Below are 26,760 nucleotides of genomic sequence, written 5' to 3'. Positions count from 1 at the left end.
ATCTGAGGGCAGAGATGGGGGGACATGAATCTGGGGGCAGAAATGGGGGACATGAATCTGGGGGCAGAGATGTGGGGACATGAATCTGGGGGCAGAGATGGGGGACATGAATCTGGGGGCAGAGATGGGGGGACATGAATCTGGGGGCAGAGATGGGGGACATGAATCTGGGGGCAGAGATGCGGGACATGAATCTGGGGGGACATGAATCTGAGGGCAGAGATGGAGGGACATGAATCTGGGGGCATAGATGGAGGGGACATGAAACTGGGGGCATAGATGGAGGGGACATGAAACTGGGGGCAGAGATGTGGGGACATGAATCTGGGGGCAGAGATGGGGGACATGAATCTGGGGGCAGAGATGGGGGGACATGAATCTGGGGGCAGAGATGGGGGACATGAATCTGGGGGGACATGAATCTGAGGGCAGAGATGGAGGGACATGAATCTGGGGGCAGAGATGGAGGGACATGAAGCAGGGGGCATAGATGGAGGGGACATGAAACTGGGGGCAGATGAAGGGTGTATATGAAACTGGGGGAGAGATAGAGGGGGGACCTATAATTTACGGGTGACTGTAGGAGGATTATACTGTGTGCGGGCACATGAAAAATTAACGATTGGGCGGAGTCAACACAAAAGTGGGCGGGGCTAAAACACATTTTGTCCCTCTTTCGGTTCTTCAAAAGTTGGGAGGTATGCACATTTGATCTACATTGGTTTGGACATCATGTAATACAAGTCTATAGCACAGGTAACATATTCAGGGTGGTACCTACCTGCAAGTCAGTGTCTTCAGTATCAGCTACTTCTTATTGCTGACCCTTAGACATAGCGAGGTAGTCAATAATCCTCCTTCTTTCTGGTCAGGTTGCTACTTCGTCGGCCCACCATGCTTTACACTGCAGCTATTCTCGTCCAGGGCTCAGCTATGACCTCAGTGACTTACATGTCTCCCGTCTGTCCCGGATTCTGTAGGATAACCAGGTAAAGTCCTGCAGGTAAAACAGAATCGCAGTCAGGTAAATGCAAACAAATACAGCGATTTATGGTCAATGATCCGAAACTGCAAAAGATTTCACCTGAACAGCGGTTGGCATGTAGACATATAGTTAATGGGTCCTCCCGGGGCTTGGAACCTGAGGCCTGATTTAGGACGGCGCCATCTGACCGCCGATACAGCGGAAATCCATCACATGACCAGGGGTGGCCATGGCGTCCTCTATCTAGCGCGGTCAGTGGTCACATGATAAGATTTAGTTGCGTTTTATCGTTAATATACAGAAGTCGCCGTTTTCTGCTACGGTTCATGGCTATAACTTTATTGTACGTGTTAGACAAGGACACAGGAGATAATAAGAGGATGACTAGGTCCTTACTCCATTGGGTGGTGCTCTCTCACACAGAATAACAATCTGCAAATCTATAATAGTAACTTATCCAACCAATAACATGGCGTCCTGCCTTGCCTGACCCTTGGCTGAGACACGTTCCTGCCTGGTCACTCTTACAACTCCGCCCACAATAGCTCAGATGACCGGCCTCGGCTGTTTCCATAGAAACTACAGCACCGTTACTCCACCCTTCAGCTATGACGCAATTCTACCAGAGTAGATTGACCTTTGTGGCGTTCCGTAATTTACCTTGAGCACGCGCAGTGAAGCAATCTGAGGCCACGCATGCGTAGTCTAAATGCCCTTCCCTCCTCCCTCCGGGGTGAGGCCGGGGGGAGGAGGCACCGGGTCCGGACAGTGAGCCACGACAGGCCGGGGACCGAGGCCTGAGAAGAGGCCGTAGCACGGGGAGAGGCGGTCCACAGAATAGGCGGCAAGATGGTGAGAGTGAGGGGAAGGGCTCGGGCTGTGCGCAGTGCCGCCATTATACAGGGGCATGGCATGAGACAAGGGCTCAGGTGACAGGTGTGAGCGGCAGAGCTGAGGTGGCGGCGCCTTGTGTCAGTGACTGCTCAGACCCGACGACGGACACGTCATATAGTATAATGCTAGCCTAGACGTTACCATAGGGGGGGGTCACATGACCTGAGGGTTCAAGGGTCAGTGCAGCTCGGACCTGACATGTCATATGGTATGGATGGTGGAGACCCCCCTATAGTCCAGCACCGTAATGGAGACCCCCCTATAGTACAGCACCGTAATGGAGACCCCCCTATAGTACAGCACCGTAATGGAGACCCCCCTATAGTACAGCACCGTAATGGAGACCCCCCTATAGTACAGCACCGTAATGGAGACCCCCCTATAGTACAGCACCGTAATGGAGACCCCCGACCCCCCTATAGTACAGCACCGTAATGGAGACCCCCCCATAGTACAGCACCGTAATGGAGACCCCCCCCCCATAGTACAGCACCGTAATGGAGACCCCCCCCCCCATAGTACAACACCGTAATGGAGACCCCCCCTATAGTACAGCACCGTAATGGAGCCCCCCCCCATAGTACAGCACCGTAATGGAGACACCCCCCCCCCCCCATAGTACAGCACCGTAATGGAGACCCCCCTATAGTACAGCACCGTAATGGAGCCCCCCCCATAGTACAGCACCGTAATGGAGACCCCCCCCCCCCCCATAGTACAGCACCGTAATGGAGACCCCCCCTATAGTACAGCACCGTAATGGAGCCCCCCCCCCCATAGTACAACACCGTAATGGAGACCCCCCTATAGTACAGCACCGTAATGGAGCCCCCCCCCCATAGTACAGCACCGTAATGGAGACCCCCCCCCCCCATAGTACAGCACCGTAATGGAGACCCCCCCTATAGTACAGCACCGTAATGGAGACCCCCCTATAGTACAGCACCGTAATGGAGACCCCCCCCCCCCCATAGTACAACACCGTAATGGAGACCCCCCCCCCCCCATAGTACAACACCGTAATGGAGACCCCCCCCCCCCCATAGTACAACACCGTAATGGAGACCCCCCCCCCCCCATAGTACAACACCGTAATGGAGACCCCCCTATAGTACAGCACCGTAATGGAGACCCCCCCCCCCCCCATAGTACAACACCGTAATGGAGACCCCCCTATAGTACAGCACCGTAATGGAGACCCCCCCCCCCCCCCATAGTACAACACCGTAATGGAGACCCCCCTATAGTACAGCACCGTAATGGAGACCCCCCCCCATAGTACAACACCGTAATGGAGACCCCCCTATAGTGCAGCACCGTAATGGAGACCCCCCTATAGTACAGCACCGTAATGGAGACCCCCCTATAGTACAGCACCGTAATGGAGACCCCCCCCCCCCCCATAGTACAACACCGTAATGGAGACCCCCCTATAGTACAGCACCGTAATGGAGACCCCCCCCCCATAGTACAGCACCGTAATGGAGACCCCCCCCCCATAGTACAGCACCGTAATGGAGACCCCCCTATAGTACAGCACCGTAATGGAGACCCCCCCCCCCCCCCCATAGTACAACACCGTAATGGAGACCCCCCCCCCCCCCCATAGTACAACACCGTAATGGAGACCCCCCTATAGTACAGCACCGTAATGGAGACCCCCCCCCCCATAGTACAGCACCGTAATGGAGACCCCCCCCCCCATAGTACAGCACCGTAATGGAGACCCCCCTATAGTACAGCACCGTAATGGAGACCCCCCCCCCTATAGTACAGCACCGTAATGGAGACCCCCCCCCCCCCATAGTACAACACCGTAATGGAGACCCCCCCCCCCCCCATAGTACAGCACCGTAATGGAGACCCCCCCATAGTACAGCACCGTAATGGAGACCCCCCCCCCCCCCCATAGTACAGCACCGTAATGGAGACCCCCCTATAGTACAGCACCGTAATGGAGACCCCCCCCCCCCATAGTACAACACCGTAATGGAGTCCCCCCCCCCCCCATTTTACAGCACCATAACGGAGACCCCCCCCATAGTACAGCACCATAATGGAGACCCCCCCCCCCCCCATAGTGCAGCACCGTAATGGAGACCCCCACCATAGTACAGCACTGTAATGGAGACCCCCCCCCCCCCATAGTACAGCACCGTAATGGAGCCCCCTATAGTACAGTACCGTAACGGAGACCCCCCCCCCATAGTACAGCACCGTAATGGAGACCCCCCCACCCCCCCCATTTTACAGCACCATAACGGAGACCCCCCCCCCATACTACAGCACCGTAATGGAGACCCCTATAGTACAGTACCATAATGGAGACACCCCCCCCCCCCCATAGTACAGCACCGTAATGGAGACCCCCCCTCCCCATAGTACAGCACCGTAATGGAGACCCCCCCCCCCCCATAATACAGCACCGTAATGGAGACCCCCCCCATAGTACAGCACCGTAATGGAGACCCCCTCCCCCCCCATAGTACAGAACCGTAATGGAGACCCCCCCCCCCCCCATAGTACAGCACCGTAATGTAGACCCCCCCCCCATAGTGCAGCACCGTAATGGAGACCCCCCTATAGTACAGCACCGTAATGGAGACCCCCCCCCCCATAGTACAGCACCGTAATGGAGACCCCCCCATAGTACAGCACCGTAATGGAGCCCCCCCCCCCCCCCATAGTACAGCACCGTAATGGAGACCCCCCCATAATACAGCACCGTAATGGAGACCCCCCCATAATACAGCACCGTAATTCAGACCCCCCTATAGTACAGCATCGTAATGGAGACCCCCCTATAGTACAGCGCCGTAATGGAGACCCCCCCCCCCATAGTACAGCACCGTAATGGGGACCCCCCCTCCCCATAGTACAGCACCGTAATGGAGACCCCCCCCCCCCCCCCATAATACAGCACCGTAATGGAGACCCCCCCATAGTACAGCACCGTAATGGAGACCCCCTCCCCCCCCATAGTACAGAACCGTAATGGAGACCCCCCCCCCCCATAGTACAGCACCGTAATGTAGACCCCCCCCCATAGTGCAGCACCGTAATGGAGACCCCCCCCTATAGTACAGCACCGTAATGGAGACCCCCCCCCCCATAGTACAGCACCGTAATGGAGACCCCCCCCATAGTACAGCACCGTAATGGAGCCCCCCCCCCCCCCCCATAGTACAGCACCGTAATGGAGACCCCCCCATAATACAGCACCGTAATGGAGACCCCCCCATAATACAGCACCGTAATTCAGACCCCCCTATAGTACAGCATCGTAATGGAGACCCCCCTATAGTACAGCACCGTAATGGAGACCCCCCCATAGTACAGCACCGTAATGGAGACCCCCCCCCCCCATAATACAGCACCGTAATGGAGACCCCCCCCATAGTACAGCACCGTAATGGAGACCCCCCCCATAGTACAGCACCGTAATGGAGACCCCCCCATAATACAGCACCGTAATGGAGACCCCCCCATAATACAGCACCGTAATGGAGACCCCCCCATAATACAGCACCGTAATGGAGACCCCCCCATAATACAGCACCGTAATTCAGACCCCCCTATAGTACAGCATCGTAATGGAGACCCCACCCATAGTACAGCACCGTAATGGAGACCCCCCCCCATAGTACAGCACCGTAATGGAGACCCCCCCCCCCCCCCATAGTACAGCACCGTAATGGAGACCCCACCCATAGTACAGCACCGTAATGGAGACCGCCCCCCCCATAGTACAGCACCGTAATGGAGACCGCCCCCCCCATAGTACAGCACCGTAATGGAGACCGACCCCCCCATAGTACAGCACCGTAATGGAGACCCCCCCCATAGTGCAGCACCGTAATGGAGACCCCCCTCCCCCCATAGTACAGCACCGTAATGAAGAGTGCCCCCCCCCCCCCCCCAATGGAGCCTTTGTAATGTAGAGACCTCCACCATAATAGAGTTTCCATAATGATTACCCCAGGGGTGTAACTAGTGAGACTGGACCTAATAGCAAACTTTTGATTTGTCGTCCCATTCCCCCCCCCCCCCCTTCTCTAGTCACATAACATCCCCTTTCATGGCCCCCCTACACCCCCTACAACCCCTCTACCCAACTACTTACTGTTCCTCATCCCTGACCTGCTTCTCCTCCATCACTGACGAAAAACTCTCCTCCCTAATCTCCACATCCCACCTCACCTCCTGTGCGCTCGCCCCGATCCAGTCACATCTCATCCCCAAACTTACTGAAGTTATCACTCCAGCCCTAACCCATCTCTTCAATCTATCCCTAACCAAAGGATCCTTCCCCTCAGCCTTCAAACACGCCACTGTCACTCCTATACTTAAGAAACCGTCCCTCGCCCCGTCCTCTCCAGCCATCTATCGTCCCATCTCTCTGCTCCCGTACGCCTCAAAACTTCTTGAGCAGCATGTCCACTCCGAACTCTCCTCCTATCTCTTGTCCAACCTGCTCTGTGACAGACTTCAGTCAGGCTTCAGAAACAAAAGTCACCAATGACCTGCTAACCGCCAAAGCCAAGCGCCATTACTCTCTCCTCCTCCTCCTCCTCCTCCTCTCCTCTGCCTTTGACACAGTTGACCACTCCCTTTTGTTAGAAACTCTCTCATCCCTTGGTATCTCAAACCCGGCCCTTTCCTGGATCTCCTCATACCTCACCGACCACACATTCAGCGTCTCCCACTTGCACACCACCTCCTCACCTCGCCCTCTCTCTGTAGGTGTCCCCCAGGGCTCCGTCCTAGGACCCCTCCTGTTCTCCATCTACACCCTTGGCCTGGGCCAACTCATAGAATCTCATGGCTTTCAGTACCACTGCTATAACGACGACACCCAAATATATATCACTGGACCAGACATTACCTCCCTGCTGGCCAGAGTTCCAGATTGTTTAGCGGCCGTAACCTCCTTCCTCTCCTCCCGCTTTCTCAAACTCAACATGGAGAAAACAGTGTTTATCATCTTCAGCCCATCCTGTATGGCCCCTCCGCCTGACCCATCTATCAAAGTTAATGGAACCCCACTTACCCCTGTCCCACAGGCCCGATGTCTTGGGGTAACCCTGGACTCCGACTTATCCTTCAAGTCACACGTTCAAACCCTCAACACCTCCTGCCGCCTCCAGCTCAAGAACATCCACCGAATCCGCTCCTTCCTCACCCCAGAAACTACCAAGATGCTCGTCCAGGCCCTCACAATCTCCCGCCTAGACTACTGCAACACCCTTCTCCATGGACTCCCAGCTAACACCCTCGCCCCCCTCCAGTCCACCTTAAACTGCGCTGCTCGCTTAATCCACCTCACCCCCCGATCTTCATCAGCTGCTCCCCTCTGCCAGTCCCTCCACTGGTTACCTATAGCCCAGCAAATTGAGTTCAAGCTACTAACACTAACATACAAAGCCATCCACACCCTGTCCCCTCCATATATCTCTGACCTAATCTCCCGCTACCTGCCCACAGGTAACCTCAGATCCTCCAATGACCTCCTACTCCGCTCTGCTCTCATCCGCTCCTCACACAACCGTCTCCAAGATTTCTTCCGTCCATCCCCCATACTCTGGAACTCCTTACCACGACACATAAGACTGACCCCCACAATCACAGGCTTCAAGAAGGCCCTGAAGACTCATCTATTCAGGAAGGCCTACACCCCCCAATAACACTATCACCGCACCGCCATCTGTACAGTCTCCCCCTCTCCTTCTGTCTCTACCCCCTTCCCTTATAGATTGTAAGCCCTCGCGGGCAGGGCCCTCTACCCCACTGTGCCAGTCCGTCACTGTCAGTATTATATCTACCTGTATATTCTGTGTATTGTATGTAACCCCCAAATGTAAAGCACCATGGAATTAATATAATAATGTACAACACCATGGAATTAATATAATAATGTAAAGCACCATGGAATTAATATAATAATGTACAGCACCATGGAATTACTATAATAATGTACAGCACCATGGAATTAATATAATAATGTACAGCACCATGGAATTACTATAATAATGTACAGCACCATGGAAGTAATATAATAATGTACAGCACCATGTAATTAACCCCTTCCCGACATGCGCCCTGTGTGCCCAGGACCTGTGTGCGCACCATGCACAGCGGGTGTCAGCCGTAATACACGGCTGACAATGTCCCGTTACACCCGCGGTCGGAACCGGGTCCGATCGCGGGTGTTAACCCCTGATATGCCGGCGATCAACATGACCGCCGGCACCTCCGGGGTTCCGTTCTAAAATGGTGCCGATCGGCACCCCCCCCGCGCCCGTTTCGGGGGGTGCCGGTGTTCGTAGGGGGCAGCCCGGGGTCTGATCAGTGACCCCGGGTCTGCCCCTTCACTTACCTCCTCCTCGCGCCTGGCCGATCCTGCCGTAAATGAAGCTGTCAGCCTGTGCGTCCACACAGGCTGACAGCTTCCTCTACACTGCAATACACGTGTAACACGTGTATTGCAGTGTATATGTATTGAAGCGGTGATCAGCCGATCACTGCTTCAATCCCCCATGGGGACAGAAAAAAAAAGTGAAAAAAAAGTAAAAATAAAAAAGTTTAAAATAAATTAGAAATAAAGCCCCAAAAATCCCTTTTTCCCCATATAAAATGTTTTACTATGTAAAATAAAGAAAAATAGAAAAAAACATTACATATTTGGTATCGCCGCGTCCGTAATAACCTGAACAATAAAATTAAAACATTATTTAACCCGAACGGCGTAAAAAAAAAATGTAGAAAACTGCTCAAAATAATGATTATTCACCACCTTTCCCTTACAAAATGTTCAATAAAAAATAATCAAATGGTCAGATGAAAACCAAAATGGTACCAATAAAAAGAAGAGGTCTTCCCGCAAAAAATAAGCCCTCAACCAGCTCTGTCTACCAAAGAATAAAAATGTTACGCCTTTCAGAAGATGGCGATACAAAAATAATAGATTTTTTTTCCCTAAATTGAATTTTATTCTACACAAATAGCAACGCATTAAAAAATCATATAAATGAGGTATCGCCTTAACCGTACCGACCCGCAGAATAAAGGTAACATGTTACTTATGCTGTACGTTGCACGGGAAAAAAAATAAATGCTAAAAAGCAATGCCAGAATTGATGTTTCCTTTTACATCCCACCCAGAAAGAGTTAATAAAATGTAGTCAATAATTTACAGGCCCCAAAATGGTGGCATTGAAAAGTACATCTAATACCGCAAACACCAAGCCCTCATATGGCCACATTGCCAGAAAATAAAAATCTAGCTTGTACAATGTGAAGACAAAACCCCCAAAAGTCGCCAAATCATTAGGACATAAGTGGCTGCGACTAGAAGGAAATGTATAATCTCTGCGAGCGGTTTCAGGGGACCCCCCATATTTAGAGCTTATGAGAGATAATACACCAGCGCTGACCCCCCAGAATGCCCCTCTTCCCCATCCGTGTCATAGGAGCTAGTAGGAAAATAGAATGGGATTTGGTTTACCCAATTTACTCCGCACAGCTTACACATTCACTTCGGGGTTACTAATGCTCACTACATCGCTTGATAAATTCTTTGAGGGGTGCGGTTTTCAAGATGGGGTCACTTTCTAGAGGTTTCCACTGTTTTGACTTCTCAAGGGCTTTGTAAATGCGACATGGTGCCTGAAACTGTTCACAGCCAGATCTGCCTTCTAAAAGCTCTTTGGCGCGCCTTCCCTCCTGCGTCTCGCTGTGCGTCCATATATTAGTTTACACCCACAAGTGGGGTACTATGGTAGTCGGGAGAACTTGCCTAACAAATTCTGGGATGCGTTTTCTCCTTTAACCCCTTGTAAATGTGCAAATTCTAGGGCTAAACGAAAATATTAGTAAAATAACATCAAATTTGAAAATTTCACCTCCATTTTGTATTAATTCCTGTTAAGCACTTATAGGGCTGAAATACTTGGTATATGTTGCTTTGGCTTATTTAAGGGGTGCAGTTTTGAAAATGGGGTGATTTATGGGGGTTTCTAATACAGGGGTCCTTTAAAACCCCTTCATAACTGGATTAGTCCCTTAAAAAATGGGTTTTGGAAATTTCTTGAAAATTTTGAATATTGTTGTTTCACTTGTAAACCTTATAATGTCCGTAAAAAATAAAAGGCTGACTAAAGTTTGATGCCGACATAAAGCAGAGATCTGGGACATGAGATTTATGATATAATTTTGGCGGTCTGACTATCTGTATGCAATGCACATCATTTCAAACTTTATAAAATGCATATTTTTCAAAATTTCCACCAAATTTCCTATTTTTTCATAATTAAACACAAAACATATCAACCAAAATTTACTACTAACATGAAGTACAATGTGTTACGAGAAAACAATCTCAAAATCACTTTGGTAAGTTAAAGCGTTCCAAAGTTATTGCCACATAAAGTGACACATTTCCGTTTTGAAAAATCGAGCTTGGTCAGGAAGTCAAAAAGTGCCATCGGCGGGAAGGGGTTAATATAATAATGTACAGAGCAACATGGAATTAATATAATAATGTACAGAGCACCATGGGATTAATATAATAATGTACAGCACCATGGAATTAATATAATAATGTACAGCACCATGGAATTAATATAATAATGTACAGCACCATGGGATTAATATAATAATGTACAGCACCATGGAATTAATATAATAATGTACAGCACCATGGGATTAATATAATAATGTACAGAGCACCATGGGTTTAATATAATAATGTACAGCACCATGGGTTTAATATAATAATGTACAGCACCATGGAATTAATATAATAATGTACAGCACCATGGAATTAATATAATAATGTACAGCACCATGGAATTAATATAATAATGTACAGCACCATGGAATTAATATAATAATGTACAGCACCATGGAATTAATATAATAATGTACAGAGCACCATGGAATTAATATAATAATGTACAGCACCATGGAATTAATATAATAATGTACAGCACCATGGAATTAATATAATAATGTACAGCACCATGGAATTAATATAATAATGTACAGCACCATGGAATTAATATAATAATGTACAGCACCATGGAGTTAATGGTGCTATATAAATAAACAATAATAATAATAATATAAGGGTCCACTTGCAAACAGTATTATGCCCCATAGGCGCCCCTATACACCGTATAATATCTCAAAGTGGCCCCTGCACACAGTATAGTGGCCCTGATGGTGTTTGTTACAGATATTGCAAAAATTGGGGAAATTCGGTGGCTGCCTTGCAGCGCTGGAGTCCTGTGTTCGAATCCTGCCAAGAACAACATCTGCAAGGAGTTTGTATGTTCTCCCCGTGTTTGCGTGGATTTCCTCCCATTCTACAAAGACATACTGATAGGGGAAATGTACATTGTGCTCCCTATAGGGGGCTCACAATCTAGAAAAAAAAAATGTTGCAAAAATTTTGGGTTCAGCACCCAAGAGCTATTATCATGCTCTGACCCTGAGTATAATGAGTGGAAGCCCAGGAGAGGTGACAAACATAACAACGTGGCACTCACCTCTCCTGCGCTCCGCTATAACAGACATCACAGATTTGGGTTACCCATTATGTGTTGTGCCGCCGGCCTGACCCACGTGACATCACTAAAGAGGCCCTCAGACAGCAGGGAGTACGGCTGGAGCCCAGGAGAGGTGAGTAACACTGGTTTTATGTTTGCTCAACTCCCCCTGGGGTTCCGGCCTGAAGAGACCCCACAGTATAATAATAGCAATGACACCTCCGTAACATATAGAGCCCTCATAAGAGTGTCTTCATAATGAGGAGGACCCCCATGATGTAGCGTGTAGGGCCCCTCTATAGTGAGTGGTTCCGCCACCACAGTCTCCACAAAGGGTTAAACTTTTTTTTTTTTTATAATCAAGGGCCACTGGTTCTAGCACCGCTATATCCAACATGGCCGCTGGGACCAGTAGTCATGTGACTCCCTCACCTGCACCCCACGTTTTAAAGGGACACTAAACCTTCAGTCCACCTAGTGCTAAAGTAAGGTGCGGTCTATTGTTCCCTTTTGTCAGCCACTTAAAGGGGATGTCCTGTGGGTAGGGGATAAGTGTCCAATCGCTGGATCTACCGCTGATCAGGAGGACCAAAAGTATCCCTTAAATCCTCCTGGTGTCCGGGGCTCTCCGGGGCTGAGGGCGATGCTGGAAATGACAGTGAACGGAGCGCCGGACATTGCTGCGCCATTCGCGAGGAGGCCTTAGGAGGACTCTCAGTCCCCGTCCTTCTGATCACTGAAGGACCTGGCGATCAGACTCTCCTGTGGATAGGGGAGGGGTCCATAACAGCAGGGATCCCTTTAATGCATATAAACCTGTGTATGGTGCCTCGTGCTGGAGCTCCATTATACAGCAGGGACCTGGCGCAGGGTCATCGATTGGCGACGGCTCCAGTCACAGACAATTAACCCCTTAAATGATGCAGTCAGGGCACCTTACTACCACCCCGCAGGAAGAAGGTCGGAGCCTTTTAATGCCTTCCAGTCCTGCCCATGCTGTATCACCGCTCACAATTGTAGTTTTACAGCCAATTGTGCTGTTGGATCCGCAGACAAATGTCTGATAACAGAGAGTAGTAGCTTGCACTGGAGACAGGTTATTATTGTATAGTATATGCCGCATTTGTAGCCCCATATACAAGGCTGCCAATCAGCTGCCACCACATGAGACCAGGGAAGTGATCTGATTGGTGAGATAGATTAGGTGGCTGCAGTAATAGGACTCGTCCACTAGAGGTCGCAGCTCTCCTACTCATTGTCTCTCTCCTCTCTCTCTTTACAGATGCGATTTATGCTGCTGTTCAGCCGGCAGGGGAAGCTGCGCCTACAGAAGTGGTACGTGGCCACCTCCGAGAGGGACAAGAAGAAGCTGGTGCGGGACCTGATGCAGACCGTGCTGAGCCGAAAACCCAAAATGTGCAGCTTCCTAGAGTGGAAAGATCTTAAGGTGGTCTATAAAAGGTGAGCGCCCCCAGTACTCTGCCCCTGTCCTCTATAGAAGGTGAGCGCCCCCAGTACTCTGCTCCTGTCCTCTATAGAAGGTGAGCGCCCCCAGTACTCTGCCCCTGTCCTCTATAGAAGGTGAGCGCCCCCAGTACTCTGCTCCTGTCCTCTATAGAAGGTGAGCGCCCCCAGTACTCTGCTCCTGTCCTCTATAGAAGGTGAGCGCCCCCAGTACTCTGCTCCTGTCCTCTATAAAAGGAGAGCGCCCCCAGTACTCTGCCCCTGTCCTCTATAGAAGGTGAGCGCCCCCAGTACTCTGCTCCTGTCCTCTATAGAAGGTGAGCGCCCCCAGTACTCTGCCCCTGTCCTCTATAAAAGGTGAGCGCCCCCAGTACTCTGCTCCTGTCCTCTATAAAAGGTGAGCGCCCCCAGTACTCTGCTCCTGTCCTCTATAGAAGGTGAGCGCCCCCAGTACTCTGCTCCTGTCCTCTATAGAAGGTGAGCGCCCCCAGTACTCTGCTCCTGTCCTCTATAGAAGGTGAGCGCCCCCAGTACTCTGCCCCTGTCCTCTATAAAAGGTGAGCGCCCCCAGTACTCTGCCCCTGTCCTCTATAGAAGGTGAGCGCCCCCAGTACTCTGCTCCTGTCCTCTATAGAAGGTGAGCGCCCCCAGTACTCTGCTCCTGTCCTCTATAGAAGGTGAGCGCCCCCAGTACTCTGCCCCTGTCCTCTATAAAAGGTGAGCGCCCCCAGTACTCTGCTCCTGTCCTCTATAAAAGGTGAGCGCCCCCAGTACTCTGCCCCTGTCCTCTATAAAAGGTGAGCGCCCCCAGTACTCTGCTCCTGTCCTCTATAGAAGGTGAGCGCCCCCAGTACTCTGCTCCTGTCCTCTATAGAAGGTGAGCCCCCCCAGTACTCTGCCCCTGTCCTCTATAGAAGGTGAGCGCCCCCAGTACTCTGCTCCTGTCCTCTATAGAAGGTGAGCGCCCCCAGTACTCTGCTCCTGTCCTCTATAGAAGGTGAGCGCCCCCAGTACTCTGCTCCTGTCCTCTATAGAAGGTGAGCGCCCCCAGTACTCTGCCCCTGTCCTCTATAGAAGGTGAGCGCCCCCAGTACTCTGCCCCTGTCCTCTATAGAAGGTGAGCGCCCCCAGTACTCTGCTCCTGTCCTCTATAGAAGGTGAGCGCCCCCAGTACTCTGCCCCTGTCCTCTATAGAAGGTGAGCGCCCCCAGTACTCTGCCCCTGTCCTCTATAGAAGGTGAGCGCCCCCAGTACTCTGCCCCTGTCCTCTATAGAAGGTGAGCGCCCCCAGTACTCTGCTCCTGTCCTCTATAGAAGGTGAGCGCCCCCAGTACTCTGCCCCTGTCCTCTATAGAAGGTGAGCGCCCCCAGTACTCTGCTCCTGTCCTCTATAGAAGGTGAGCGCCCCCAGTACTCTGCTCCTGTCCTCTATAAAAGGTGAGCGCCCCCAGTACTCTGCTCCTGTCCTCTATAGAAGGTGAGCGCCCCCAGTACTCTGCCCCTGTCCTCTATAGAAGGTGAGCGCCCCCAGTACTCTGCCCCTGTCCTCTATAGAAGGTGAGCGCCCCCCAGTACTCTGCTCCTGTCCTCTATAGAAGGTGAGCGCCCCCAGTACTCTGCTCCTGTCCTCTATAGAAGGTGAGCGCCCCCCAGTACTCTGCTCCTGTCCTCTATAGAAGGTGAGCGCCCCCAGTACTCTGCTCCTGTCCTCTATAGAAGGTGAGCCCCCCCAGTACTCTGCTCCTGTCCTCTATAGAAGGTGAGCCCCCCCAGTACTCTGCTCCTGTCCTCTATAGAAGGTGAGCCCCCCCCAGTACTCTGCTCCTGTCCTCTATAGAAGGTGAGCGCCCCCAGTACTCTGCTCCTGTCCTCTATAGAAGGTGAGCCCCCCCAGTACTCTGCTCCTGTCCTCTATAGAAGGTGAGCGCCCCCCAGTACTCTGCTCCTGTCCTCTATAGAAGGTGAGCGCCCCCCAGTACTCTGCTCCTGTCCTCTATAGAAGGTGAGCGCCCCCAGTACTCTGCCCCTGTCCTCTATAGAAGGTGAGCGCCCCCCAGTACTCTGCTCCTGTCCTCTATAGAAGGTGAGCGCCCCCCAGTACTCTGCTCTTGTCCTCTATAGAAGGTGAGCGCCCCCAGTACTCTGCTCCTGTCCTCTATAGAAGGTGAGCGCCCCCAGTACTCTGCTCCTGTCCTCTATAGAAGGTGAGCGCCCCCAGTACTCTGCTCCTGTCCTCTATAGAAGGTGAGCGCCCCCAGTACTCTGCTCCTGTCCTCTATAGAAGGTGAGCGCCCCCAGTACTCTGCTCATGTCCTCTATAGAAGGTGAGCGCCCCCCAGTACTCTGCTCCTGTCCTCTATAGAAGGTGAGCGCCCCCAGTACTCTGCTCCTGTCCTCTATAGAAGGTGAGCGCCCCCAGTACTCTGCTCCTGTCCTTTATAGAAGGTGAGCGCCCCCAGTACTCTGCTCCTGTCCTCTATAGAAGGTGAGCGCCCCCAGTACTCTGCTCCTGTCCTCTATAGAAGGTGAGCGCCCCCAGTACTCTGCTCCTGTCCTCTATAGAAGGTGAGCCCCCCCAGTACTCTGCCCCTGCCCTCTATAGAAGGTGAGCGCCCCCAGTACTCTGCTCCTGTCCTCTATAGAAGGTGAGCGCCCCCAGTACTCTGCCCCTGTCCTCTATAGAAGGTGAGCGCCCCCAGTACTCTGCTCCTGTCCTCTATAGAAGGTGAGCGCCCCCCAGTACTCTGCTCCTGTCCTCTATAGAAGGTGAGCGCCCCCAGTACTCTGCTCCTGTCCTCTATAGAAGGTGAGCGCCCCCAGTACTCTGCTCCTGTCCTCTATAGAAGGTGAGCCCCCCCCCCAGGACTCTGCTCCTGTCCTCTATAGAAGGTGAGCCCCCCCCCCAGGACTCTGCTCCTGTCCTCTATAGAAGGTGAGCGCCCCCAGTACTCTGCTCCTGTCCTCTATAGAAGGTGAGCCCCCCCAGTACTCTGCTCCTGTCCTCTATAGAAGGTGAGCCCCCCCCCAGGACTCTGCCCCTGTCCTCTATAGAAGGTGAGCGCCCCCAGTACTCTGCTCCTGTCCTCTATAAAAGGTGAGCGCCCCCAGTACTCTGCTCCTGTCCTCTATAGAAGGTGAGCGCCCCCAGTACTCTGCTCCTGTCCTCTATAGAAGGTGAGCGCCCCCAGTACTCTGCTCCTGTCCTCTATAAAAGGTGAGCGCCCCCAGTACTCTGCTCCTGTCCTCTATAGAAGGTGAGCGCCCCCCAGTACTCTGCTCCTGTCCTCTATAGAAGGTGAGCGCCCCCCAGTACTCTGCTCCTGTCCTCTATAGAAGGTGAGCGCCCCCCCAGTACTCTGCTCCTGTCCTCTATAGAAGGTGAGCGCCCCCAGTACTCTGCCCCTGTCCTCTATAGAAGGTGAGCGCCCCCCAGTACTCTGCTCCTGTCCTCTATAGAAGGTGAGCGCCCCCCAGTACTCTGCTCCTGTCCTCTATAGAAGGTGAGCGCCCCCCAGTACTCTGCTCCTGTCCTCTATAGAAGGTGAGCGCCCCCAGTACTCTGCTCCTGTCCTTTATAGAAGGTGAGCGCCCCCAGTACTCTGCTCCTGTCCTCTATAGAAGGTGAGCGCCCCCCGTACTCTGCTCCTGTCCTCTATAGAAGGTGAGCGCCCCCAGTACTCTGCTCCTGTCCTCTATAGAAGGTGAGCGCCCCCAGTACTCTGCCCCTGTCCTCTATAGAAGGTGAGCGCCCCCAGTACTCTGCTCCTGTCCTCTATAGATGGTGAGCGCCCCCAGTACTCTGCTCCTGTCCTCTATAGAAGGTGAGTGCCCCCAGTACTCTGCTCCTGTCCTCTATAGATGGTGAGCGCCCCCAGTACTCTGCTCCTGTCCTCTATAGAAGGTGAGCGCCCCCAGTACTCTGCTCCTGTCCTCTATAAAAGGTGAGCGCCCCCAGTACTCTGCTCCTGTCCTCTATAGATGGTGAGCGCCCCCAGTACTCTGCTCCTGTCCTCTATAGAAGGTGAGCGCCCCCAGTACTCTGCTCCTGTCCTCTATAGATGGTGAGCGCCCCCAGTACTCTGCTCCTGTCCTCTATAGAAGGTGAGCGCCCCCAGTACTCTGCTCCTGTCCTCTATAGATGGTGAGCGCCCCCAGTACTCTGCTCCTGTCCTCTATAGATGGTGAGCGCCCCCAGTACTCTGCTCCTGTCCTCTATAGAAGGTGAGCGCCCCCAGTACTCTGCTCCTGTCCTCTATAGAAGGTGAGCGCCCCCAGTACTCTGCTCCTGTCCTCTATAGAAGGTGAGCGCCCCCAGTACTCTGCTCCTGTCCTTTATAGAAGGTGAGCGCCCCCAGTACTCTGCCCCTGTCCTCTATAGAAGGTGAGCGCCCCCAGTACTCTGCCCCTGTCCTCTATAGAAGGTGAGCGCCCCCAGTACTCTGCTCCTGTCCTCTATAGAAGGTGAGCGCCCCCAGTACTCTGCCCCTGTCCTCTATAGAAGGTGAGCGCCCCCAGTACTCTGCTCCTGTCCTCTATAGAAGGTGAGCGCCCCCAGTACTCTGCCCCTGTCCTCTATAGAAGGTGAGCGCCCCCAGTACTCTGCTCCTGTCCTCTATAGAAGGTGAGCGCCCCCAGTACTCTGCCCCTGTCCTCTATAGAAGGTGAGCGCCCCCAGTACTCTGCCCCTGTCCTCTATAGAAGGTGAGCGCCCCCAGTACTCTGCTCCTGTCCTCTATAGATGGTGAGCGCCCCCAGTACTCTGCCCCTGTCCTCTATAGAAGGTGAGCGCCCCCAGTACTCTGCTCCTGTCCTCTATAGAAGGTGAGCGCCCCCAGTACTCTGCCCCTGTCCTCTATAGAAGGTGAGCGCCCCCAGTACTCTGCTCCTGTCCTCTATAGAAGGTGAGCGCCCCCAGTACTCTGCTCCTGTCCTCTATAGAAGGTGAGCGCCCCCAGTACTCTGCTCCTGTCCTCTATAGAAGGTGAGCGCCCCCAGTACTCTGCCCCTGTCCTCTATAGAAGGTGAGCGCCCCCAGTACTCTGCTCCTGTCCTCTATAGAAGGTGAGCGCCCCCAGTACTCTGCTCCTGTCCTCTATAGAAGGTGAGCGCCCCCAGTACTCTGCCCCTGTCCTCTATAGAAGGTGAACGCCCCCAGTACTCTGCCCCTGTCCTCTATAGAAGGTGAGCCCCCCCAGTACTCAGTAAGAGAGCGCAGTGCCACATACTGCTATATATTACTACTAGGAGAGTGCAGAGCCACATACCGCTATATAGTACTACTAGGAGATCGCAGAGCCACATACCGCTATATAGTACTACTAGGAGAGCGCAGAGCCACATACCGCTATATAGTACTACTAGGAGAGCGCAGAGCCGCATACCGCTATATAGTACTACTAGGAGAGCGCAGAGCCACATACCGCTATATAGTACTACTAGGAGAGCGCAGAGCCACATACCGCTATATAGTACTACTAGGAGAGCACAGAGCCGCATACCGCTATATAGTACTACTAGGAGAGCGCAGAGCCGCATACCGCTATATAGTACTACTAGGAGAGCGCAGAGCCGCATACCGCTATATAGTACTACTAGGAGAGCGCAGAGCCACATACCGCTATATAGTACTACTAGGAGAGCGCAGAGCCACATACCGCTATATAGTACTACTAGGAGAGCGCAGAGCCACATACCGCTATATAGTACTACTAGGAGAGCGCAGAGCCACATACCGCTATATAGTACTACTAGGATAGCGCAGAGCCACATACCGCTATATAGTACTACTAGGAGAGCGCAGAGCCACATACCGCTATATAGTACTACTAGGAGAGCGCAGAGCTACATACCGCTATACAGTACTACTAGGATAGTGCAGAGCCACATACCGCTATATAGTACTACTAGGAGAGCGCAGAGCCACATACCGCTATATAGTACTACTATGACAGTGCAGAGCCACATACCGCTATATAGTACTACTAGGATAGCGCAGAGCCACATACCGCTATATAGTACTACTAGGAGAGCACAGAGCCACATACCGCTATATAGTACTACTAGGAGAGCGCAGAGCCACATACCGCTATATAGTACTACTATGACAGTGCAGAGCCACATACCGCTATATAGTACTACTATGAGAGTGCAGAGCCAGGTACCACTATTAAGCTTCTTGCTATGTGAGTGATAAAACTTCTTCCCCACACTACACGTTGAGGTGTTAGGTGATGAATTTCTGGACATGTAGCGGCCGTCTATCGTGCCTGGCATCTTGCCGCTTCCTGTCCTCCTCCGCTGGCATCATCCTTCTCCTGGCTTATAGATCTGATGCCCGTGGCTAGAGGCAGGTTCTGTGTGATGATGCGGCATGTCTGCTAGCTGTGTGTGGATGCCATCACGAGGGTACACTTGGCACATGATGCCTGATGGATCTCGCCCCCTTCCTTGGGATAGATGCCTGTTGTATGGTGACATCCCTCCCCCCCTAGTATGTGCTGTCTGTACATTGCACTAATGCTCTGCCCTCTCCTCCCGGTGTCTCTTCTTTAAATCCGAGCTCTCTATCCTAGATATGCCAGCCTGTATTTCTGTTGTGCCGTGGAAGATCAGGATAATGAGTTGCTGACCCTGGAGCTCATCCACCGATACGTGGAGCTACTGGACAAGTACTTCGGCAGCGTAAGTTTCTCTGCCAGACACGCTCAGCCGCAGGCGTGGGCTTAGTAATACAGAAGCTGGAGGTGGACAGCACACCCTTCCCCCGTATTTACCTCTCATACACCCCCTCCTCACAAGTATTAGGCCACGCTCTGCTAATTAGGCTTACCAGCGATCACAGGCTGCATATGTAATCCCCCCAGGTCAGGAGCCCGTAAGCAGTATGTCATGTGTATTACTCAGCCCCACCGGTCTGTCACGTCTATTCACTTATTCCATTGTATACTATGTCATGTCTCCAGAAGTGGGCAGCACGATTACAACAAATACCAGCATGACTGTATCGGAGAGAGAGAGCTGCCAGTACAAGACAGTAATCACAACAGATGATTGTTGTTTATAAATATACTGCCCACTGTATACAAGAATATAACTGCCATAATAATACCCCTATGTACAAGAATATAACTACTATAATACTGCCCCCAATGTACGAGAATATAACTACTATAATACTACCTCCTATGTACAAGAATATAACTACTATAATACTACCTCCTATGTACAAGAATATAACTACTATAATACTACTCCTATGTACAAGAATATAACTACTATAATACTACTCCTATGTACAAGAATATAACTACTATAATACTACTCCTATGTACAAGAATATAACTACTATAATACTACTCCTATGTACAAGAATATAACTACTATAATACTACTCCTATGTACAAGAATATAACTACTATAATACTGCTCTATGTACAAGAATATAACTACTATAATACTACTCCTATATACAAGAATATAACTACTATAATACTACTCCTATGTACAAGAATATAACTACTATAATACTGCTCCTATGTACAAGAATATAACTACTATAATACTGCTCCTATGTACAAGAATATAACTACTATAATACTACTCCTATGTACAAGAATATAACTACTATAATACTGCTCCTATGTACAAGAATATAACTACTATAATACTACTCCTATGTACAAGAATATAACTACTATAATACTACTCCTATGTACAAGAATATAACTACTATAATACTGCTCCTATGTACAAGAATATAACTACTATAATACTGCTCCTATGTACAAGAATATAACTACTATAATACTACTTCTATGTACAAGAATATAACTACTATAATACTACCTCCTATGTACAAGAATATAACCACTATAATACTGCTCCTATGTACAAGAATATAACTACTATAATATTGCTCCTATGTACAAGAATATAACTACTATAATATTACCTCCTATGTACAAGAATATAACTACTATAATACTACTCCTATGTACAAGAATATAACTACTATAATACTGCCCCCTATTTACAAGAATATAACTACTATAATACTACTCCTATGTACAAGAATATAACTACTATAATACTACCTCCTATGTACAAGAATATAACTACTATAATACTACCTCCTATGTACAAGAATATAACTACTATAATACTACTCCTATGTACAAGAATATAACTACTATAATACTGCCCCCTATGTACAAGAATATAACTACTATAATACTACTCCTATGTACAAGAATAGAACTACTATAATACTACTCCTATGTACAAGAATATAACTACTATAATACTCCTCCTATGTACAAGAATAGAACTACTATAATACTACTCCTATGTACAAGAATATAACTACTATAATACTACTCCTATGTACAAGAATATAACTACTATAATACTGCCCCTATGTACAAGAATATAACTACTATAATACTACTCCTATGTACAAGAATATAACTACTATAATACTCCTCCTATGTACAAGAATAGAACTACTATAATACTACTCCTATGTACAAGAATATATCTACTATAATACTGCCTCCTATGTACAAGAATATAACTACTATAATACTACTTCTATGTACAAGAATATAACTACTATAATACTACCTCCTATGTACAAGAATATAACTACTATAATACTGCTCCTATGTACAAGAATATAACTACTATAATACTGCTCCTATGTACAAGAATATAACTACTATAATACTGCTCCCTATGTACAAGAATATAACTACTATAATACTACTCCTATGTACAAGAATATAACTACTATAATACTGCTCCTATGTACAAGAATATAACTACTATAATACTACTCCTATGTACAAGAATATAACTACTATAATATTGCTCCTATGTACAAGAATATAACTACTATAATACTGCCCCCTATGTACAAGAATATAACTACTATAATACTACTCCTATGTACAAGAATATAACTACTATAATACTACCTCCTATGTACAAGAATATAACTACTATAATACTGCCCCCTATGTACAAGAATATAACTACTATAATACTACTCCTATGTACAAGAATATAACTACTATAATACTGCTCCTATGTACAAGAATATAACTACTATAATACTACCTCCTATGTACAAGAATATAACTACTATAATACTGCTCCTATGTACAAGAATATAACTACTATAATACTGCCCCCTATGTACAAGAATATAACTACTATAATACTACTCCTATGTACAAGAATATAACTACTATAATACTGCTCCTATGTACAAGAATATAACTACTATAATACTGCCCCTATGTACAAGAATATAACTACTATAATACTACTCCTATGTACAAGAATATAACTACTATAATACTGCTCTATGTACAAGAATATAACTACTATAATACTACTCCTATGTACAAGAATATAACTACTATAATACTGCCCCCTATGTAACCACTATAACACTCCCCCTGATGACACTGACTTTCCCCTCTTGTGTATACTGCCCCCTACAGGTGTGTGAGCTGGACATCATATTTAACTTTGAGAAAGCCTATTTCATCCTGGATGAGTTCCTAATGGGAGGCGAAATCCAAGACACATCTAAGAAGAGCGTCCTGAAGGCGATCGAGCAGTCAGACATGCTCCAGGAGGTGAGTGCGCCCTGCGGTCTGTGTCTCGCGCTCTCTCCATGTCTCAGTTTGTCTCTTTTACTTTCCTTTCTTCCTTTGTGTCTCCCTCGCTCGCTCGCTCTCGCTCTGCCCCCTCCTTTCTCTGCAGTGGATGAATCACCCATCTCTGGTCCTGTCACAGCTCACTGACTCCCACCCACTCACTTTCATCGCAAGAAATTTCCACTCTGGAGATAGAGTGGGAGGGAGATAAAGAGAGTGTGTGTGGTGGGGAGATTACGAGCTAGTGGGGGGGATTAAATAGAATGGGGGGGGGGTGCGAGGTAGCGGGGACCAGCGGCGGATCAGGTGTGTGCACCATTCACAGCTTCAATGAGATGATGAATGGGAGTCGGGGCATTAATGATCCAGGGTGAGGGAGGGGAAGGGGGAAATGAAGGCAGCGGTGATGATGATGATGATGATGATGTATGGGCCGAGTGCAGGGCCCGGCAGTGATAAATGGTTAAATCACCGGGACAGCAGTCGCTGCCTGCTCATCTGTGGCTACATGTAAAGGGAGATGATACATCAGCGGGGGCTACGAGGACCCCTTATTATAACAGGAATGATGACCCCCCTCCCCCATAAACATGTCTCGTAATACATACATCAACACCAGCTGCTACAGAGTCTCATAATACACACTTCTGCTGCTGCGGAACCTCACAATAGAAACCTCTGCAGCTGTATAACATTGTAATACACAACTCATTTGCTGCAGAACTTCATGATGTGAAGCCCAAGTGCTACAGAGTCTTATAATACACCTTCGTTATTTCAGAGTCTCACAATACATTCCACAGCTGCTGCAGAACCTCACAATACAAACCACAGCAGAACATCATAGACCTTTCTCAGTCGATACAGAAGCTCAACTGTTGCAGAATGTGTCTATTTACACATAATCTGCTGCAGGACATGGTAGCACATACCTCAGCTGCTGCAGTACCTCAAGGGACCCAACCCAGCTACTACAGGACATCATAATACACACCTCAGCTGCTTTACATTACTTATCCTGTACTGATCCTGAGTTACATCCTGTATTATACTCCAGAGCTGCGCTCACTATTCTGCTGGTACAGTCACTGTGTACATACATTACATTACTTATCCTGTATTATACTCCAGAGCTGCGCTCATTATTCTGCTAGTACAGTCACTGTGTACATACATTACATTACATATCCTGTATTATACTCCAGAGCAGCGCTCACTATTCTGCTGGTACAGTCACTGTGTACATACATTACATTACTTATCCTGTATTATACTCCAGAGCTGCGCTCACTATTCTGCTGGTGCAGTCACTGTGTACATACATTACATTACTTATCCTGTATTATACTCCAGAGCTGCACTCACTATTCTGCTGGTACAGTCACTGTGTACATACATTACATTACTTATCCTGTATTATACTCCAGAGCTGCGCTCACTATTCTGCTGGTGCAGTTGCTGTGTACATACATTACATTACTTATCCTGTATTATACTCCAGAGCTGCGCTCACTATTCTGCTGGTACAGTCACTGTGTACATACATTACTTATCCTGTATTATACTCCAGAGCTGCGCTCACTATTCTGCTGGTGCAGTCACTGTGTACATACATTACATTACATATCCTGTATTATACTCCAGAGCTGCGCTCACTATTCTGCTGGTGCAGTCACTGTGTACATACATTACATTACTTATCCTGTATTATACTCCAGAGCTGCGCTCACTATTCTGCTGGTGCAGTCACTGTGTACATACATTACATTACTTATCCTGTATTATACTCCAGAGCTGCGCTCACTATTCTGCTGGTGCAGTCACTGTGTACATACATTACATTACTTATCCTGTATTATACTCCAGAGCTGCGCTCACTATTCTGCTGGTGCAGTCACTGTGTACATACATTACATTACTTATCCTGTATTATACTCCAGAGCTGCGCTCACTATTCTGCTGGTGCAGTCACTGTGTACATACATTACATTACTTATCCTGTATTATACTCCAGAGCTGCGCTCACTATTCTGCTGGTGCAGTCACTGTGTACATACATTACATTACTTATCCTGTATTATACTCCAGAGCTGCGCTCACTATTCTGCTGGTACAGTCACTGTGTACATACATTACATTACTTATCCTGTATTATACTCCAGAGCTGCGCTCACTATTCTGCTGGTACAGTCACTGTGTACATACATTACATTACTTATCCTGTATTATACTCCAGAGCTGCGCTCACTATTCTGCTGGTACAGTCACTGTGTACATACATTACATTACTTATCCTGTATTATACTCCAGAGCTGCGCTCACTGTTGTATATTATTCTCTATAATGTATCAGACTATATTTGGGGTTGCACTAATAAGCTGTAATGTATGTGTGACCCCTGTGTGTATATACTGTGTGTATATAGAGCTGTGCTGATCCTGTATACTGGTAGTTGTGGGTCTGGAGCTTTGCTGCATTGTGTTTGTGCCCGCTCTGACCCCCATGTTCTGTTTCTCTGCAGGAGGATGAGTCACCGCGCAGCGTTCTAGAAGAGATGGGACTGGCTTGATACACAGAGGACATTCCCCCCCATCCCCGTCCCCGTTTTTGACCAAACCCCCTTTTTACATCCCGTTTCCCCAGAACACCCCCCATCCCCCCTTCCCGTTTTACAATCACGTGACCAGCACGCACACTCCCCGCCATAGCTGTGTGTCTATACGTGCGTCGCTGTGCGTAGCTGCTTGTCTCCTCCCCTCTGTACAGTTTCCGAGCAAAGAAAGGGACCAATTGCACTTTCTCAATCAGCTTCCCCCTCCCCCCCGCCCTCCAGAACGCATTGAGACAAATAATTGAACACATTTTTGTACGCCGTCGGTTGCCCGCCGCACGCCATGCTGATTTTTTTTTTTTTTTTAGTTTATTTTTTTGGTTTTTGCACACTTTGGTGATGGGCACTTACCTGTTTTCGCTCTCTCACTCGCTGACTACTCCGATAAGAGCCTGGACCATTGGAGGATAGTCGCGACCACCCCATAAGACATCCTCAGCGCCCCCTTTACCTTCCCGTCACCATCGCACGAACTTCTGGAATAAAACATGAGTGCTGCTAAATTACCTCTGCTCCGGTTTCTCTTAGTTCGAGGCTTGCACAGGTTTGCCGGGGCCATGCATATGGCTGGGTTCATATTTGCTAACACATGCCTAATATCTGCATTACCTTTCACCAGTTTCCAGAATCGGTTTTTAGATGGAAACAGTCAGCAAGGAGCCTAAGGACAAGCGTGACCTCCATACTGTGTAACTCTCCATCTGTTTAGTTGAAGTCTACCCAATCCACCAAATATCTGAATAATCTGGGATGGGCAAGGAGCTCATGGATCTGTCAACTACAACTTGTTGATGGTTTCCAGTAACAAATGTGCCATTTTTTTGTTTTGGAAACTGCAAAAGATGAGCATAAAACACAAAATAAATAGAAGAACGCGGAATGTTACATTTCACAGTTATGGTATAAATAGTAAACGCCTCCGCACCTGCTTGTTGATGGTTTCCAGGTAGAAATTTTATATTGCTTTCTAAAAAAAGTAGTAATGTTATATAGATGCCGAATGTAACATTTCATAGAGTCATAGTATCAATAGCAAAATCATCCACTGCTGCTTGTTGATGGTTTCCAGGTCAAATTTTTTTTTTTTTTTTTTTTTTTTTTTTACTTAAAACGTACATAAACTTGGGAATGTCCTAACCCATGGTTTGGTCAGGGGCACTGAATGTTTCTGGGCTGCTAGGACTACACTACCGTCGTGTTTGCACTAGTGTTAACACTTGATCCACTACTACCTGTAATTTCTGAAATTCAAAAATTAAAGACGTTTGATTGGTTGTCAAGAGTGTTCGGGCTGGTTCCTGCTAGAAATGGAGACAGGGCCGCAGTCTAGTGTGATTAAAAACTTAAGGACAGATCTAACCTGATCGGTTTGGCGCCATTGTCTGGGGGGGTTAGTATTAGCAGTACACATCTCCAGTCTGATTGAGAAGCAGACTGAGGAAGATAGCTGCCAGAGGAGGAAGGAGACTGACTGGCAATTTACTGAGGACTATATATACAGCTGCCAAAGGAGGAGGGAGACTGACTATATTTGCAGTTGTCAAAGGGGTGGTAAGTCAGTTTCCTATCTTCCTACCTGTCTCTGGCAGCTCT

General features: G+C 48.8%; 1 protein-coding gene across 1 annotated transcript; it reads left to right on the top strand.

The window, feature by feature from the left end:
• Positions 1-1,700: 1,700 nt before the first annotated feature.
• On the top strand, positions 1,701-26,450 carry AP1S1 (adaptor related protein complex 1 subunit sigma 1). Its single transcript, XM_075272475.1, has 5 exons — positions 1,701-1,837; positions 12,710-12,888; positions 19,464-19,572; positions 22,398-22,535; positions 25,078-26,450. The coding sequence occupies exons 1-5, from the start codon at positions 1,835-1,837 to the stop codon at positions 25,123-25,125; spliced, it is 477 nt and encodes a 158-aa protein (XP_075128576.1). The 5' UTR covers positions 1,701-1,834; the 3' UTR covers positions 25,126-26,450.
• Positions 26,451-26,760: the final 310 nt, after the last annotated feature.

Source organism: Leptodactylus fuscus, chromosome 5, assembly GCF_031893055.1.
Source record: "Leptodactylus fuscus isolate aLepFus1 chromosome 5, aLepFus1.hap2, whole genome shotgun sequence".
Taxonomy (NCBI): Eukaryota; Metazoa; Chordata; class Amphibia; order Anura; family Leptodactylidae; genus Leptodactylus; species Leptodactylus fuscus.
The sequence above is the reverse complement of the archived record's forward strand: the minus strand, read 5'-3'. Positions and strand labels throughout refer to the sequence as shown.

Bases quoted from the DNA above. Each gene is read 5' to 3' on its own strand.
- AP1S1 (XM_075272475.1), top strand. The intron at 19,573-22,397 runs GTAAGTTTCTCT...TGCCCCCTACAG, and splicing joins TGGACAAGTACTTCGGCAGC to GTGTGTGAGCTGGACATCAT. The intron at 22,536-25,077 runs GTGAGTGCGCCC...GTTTCTCTGCAG, and splicing joins AGTCAGACATGCTCCAGGAG to GAGGATGAGTCACCGCGCAG.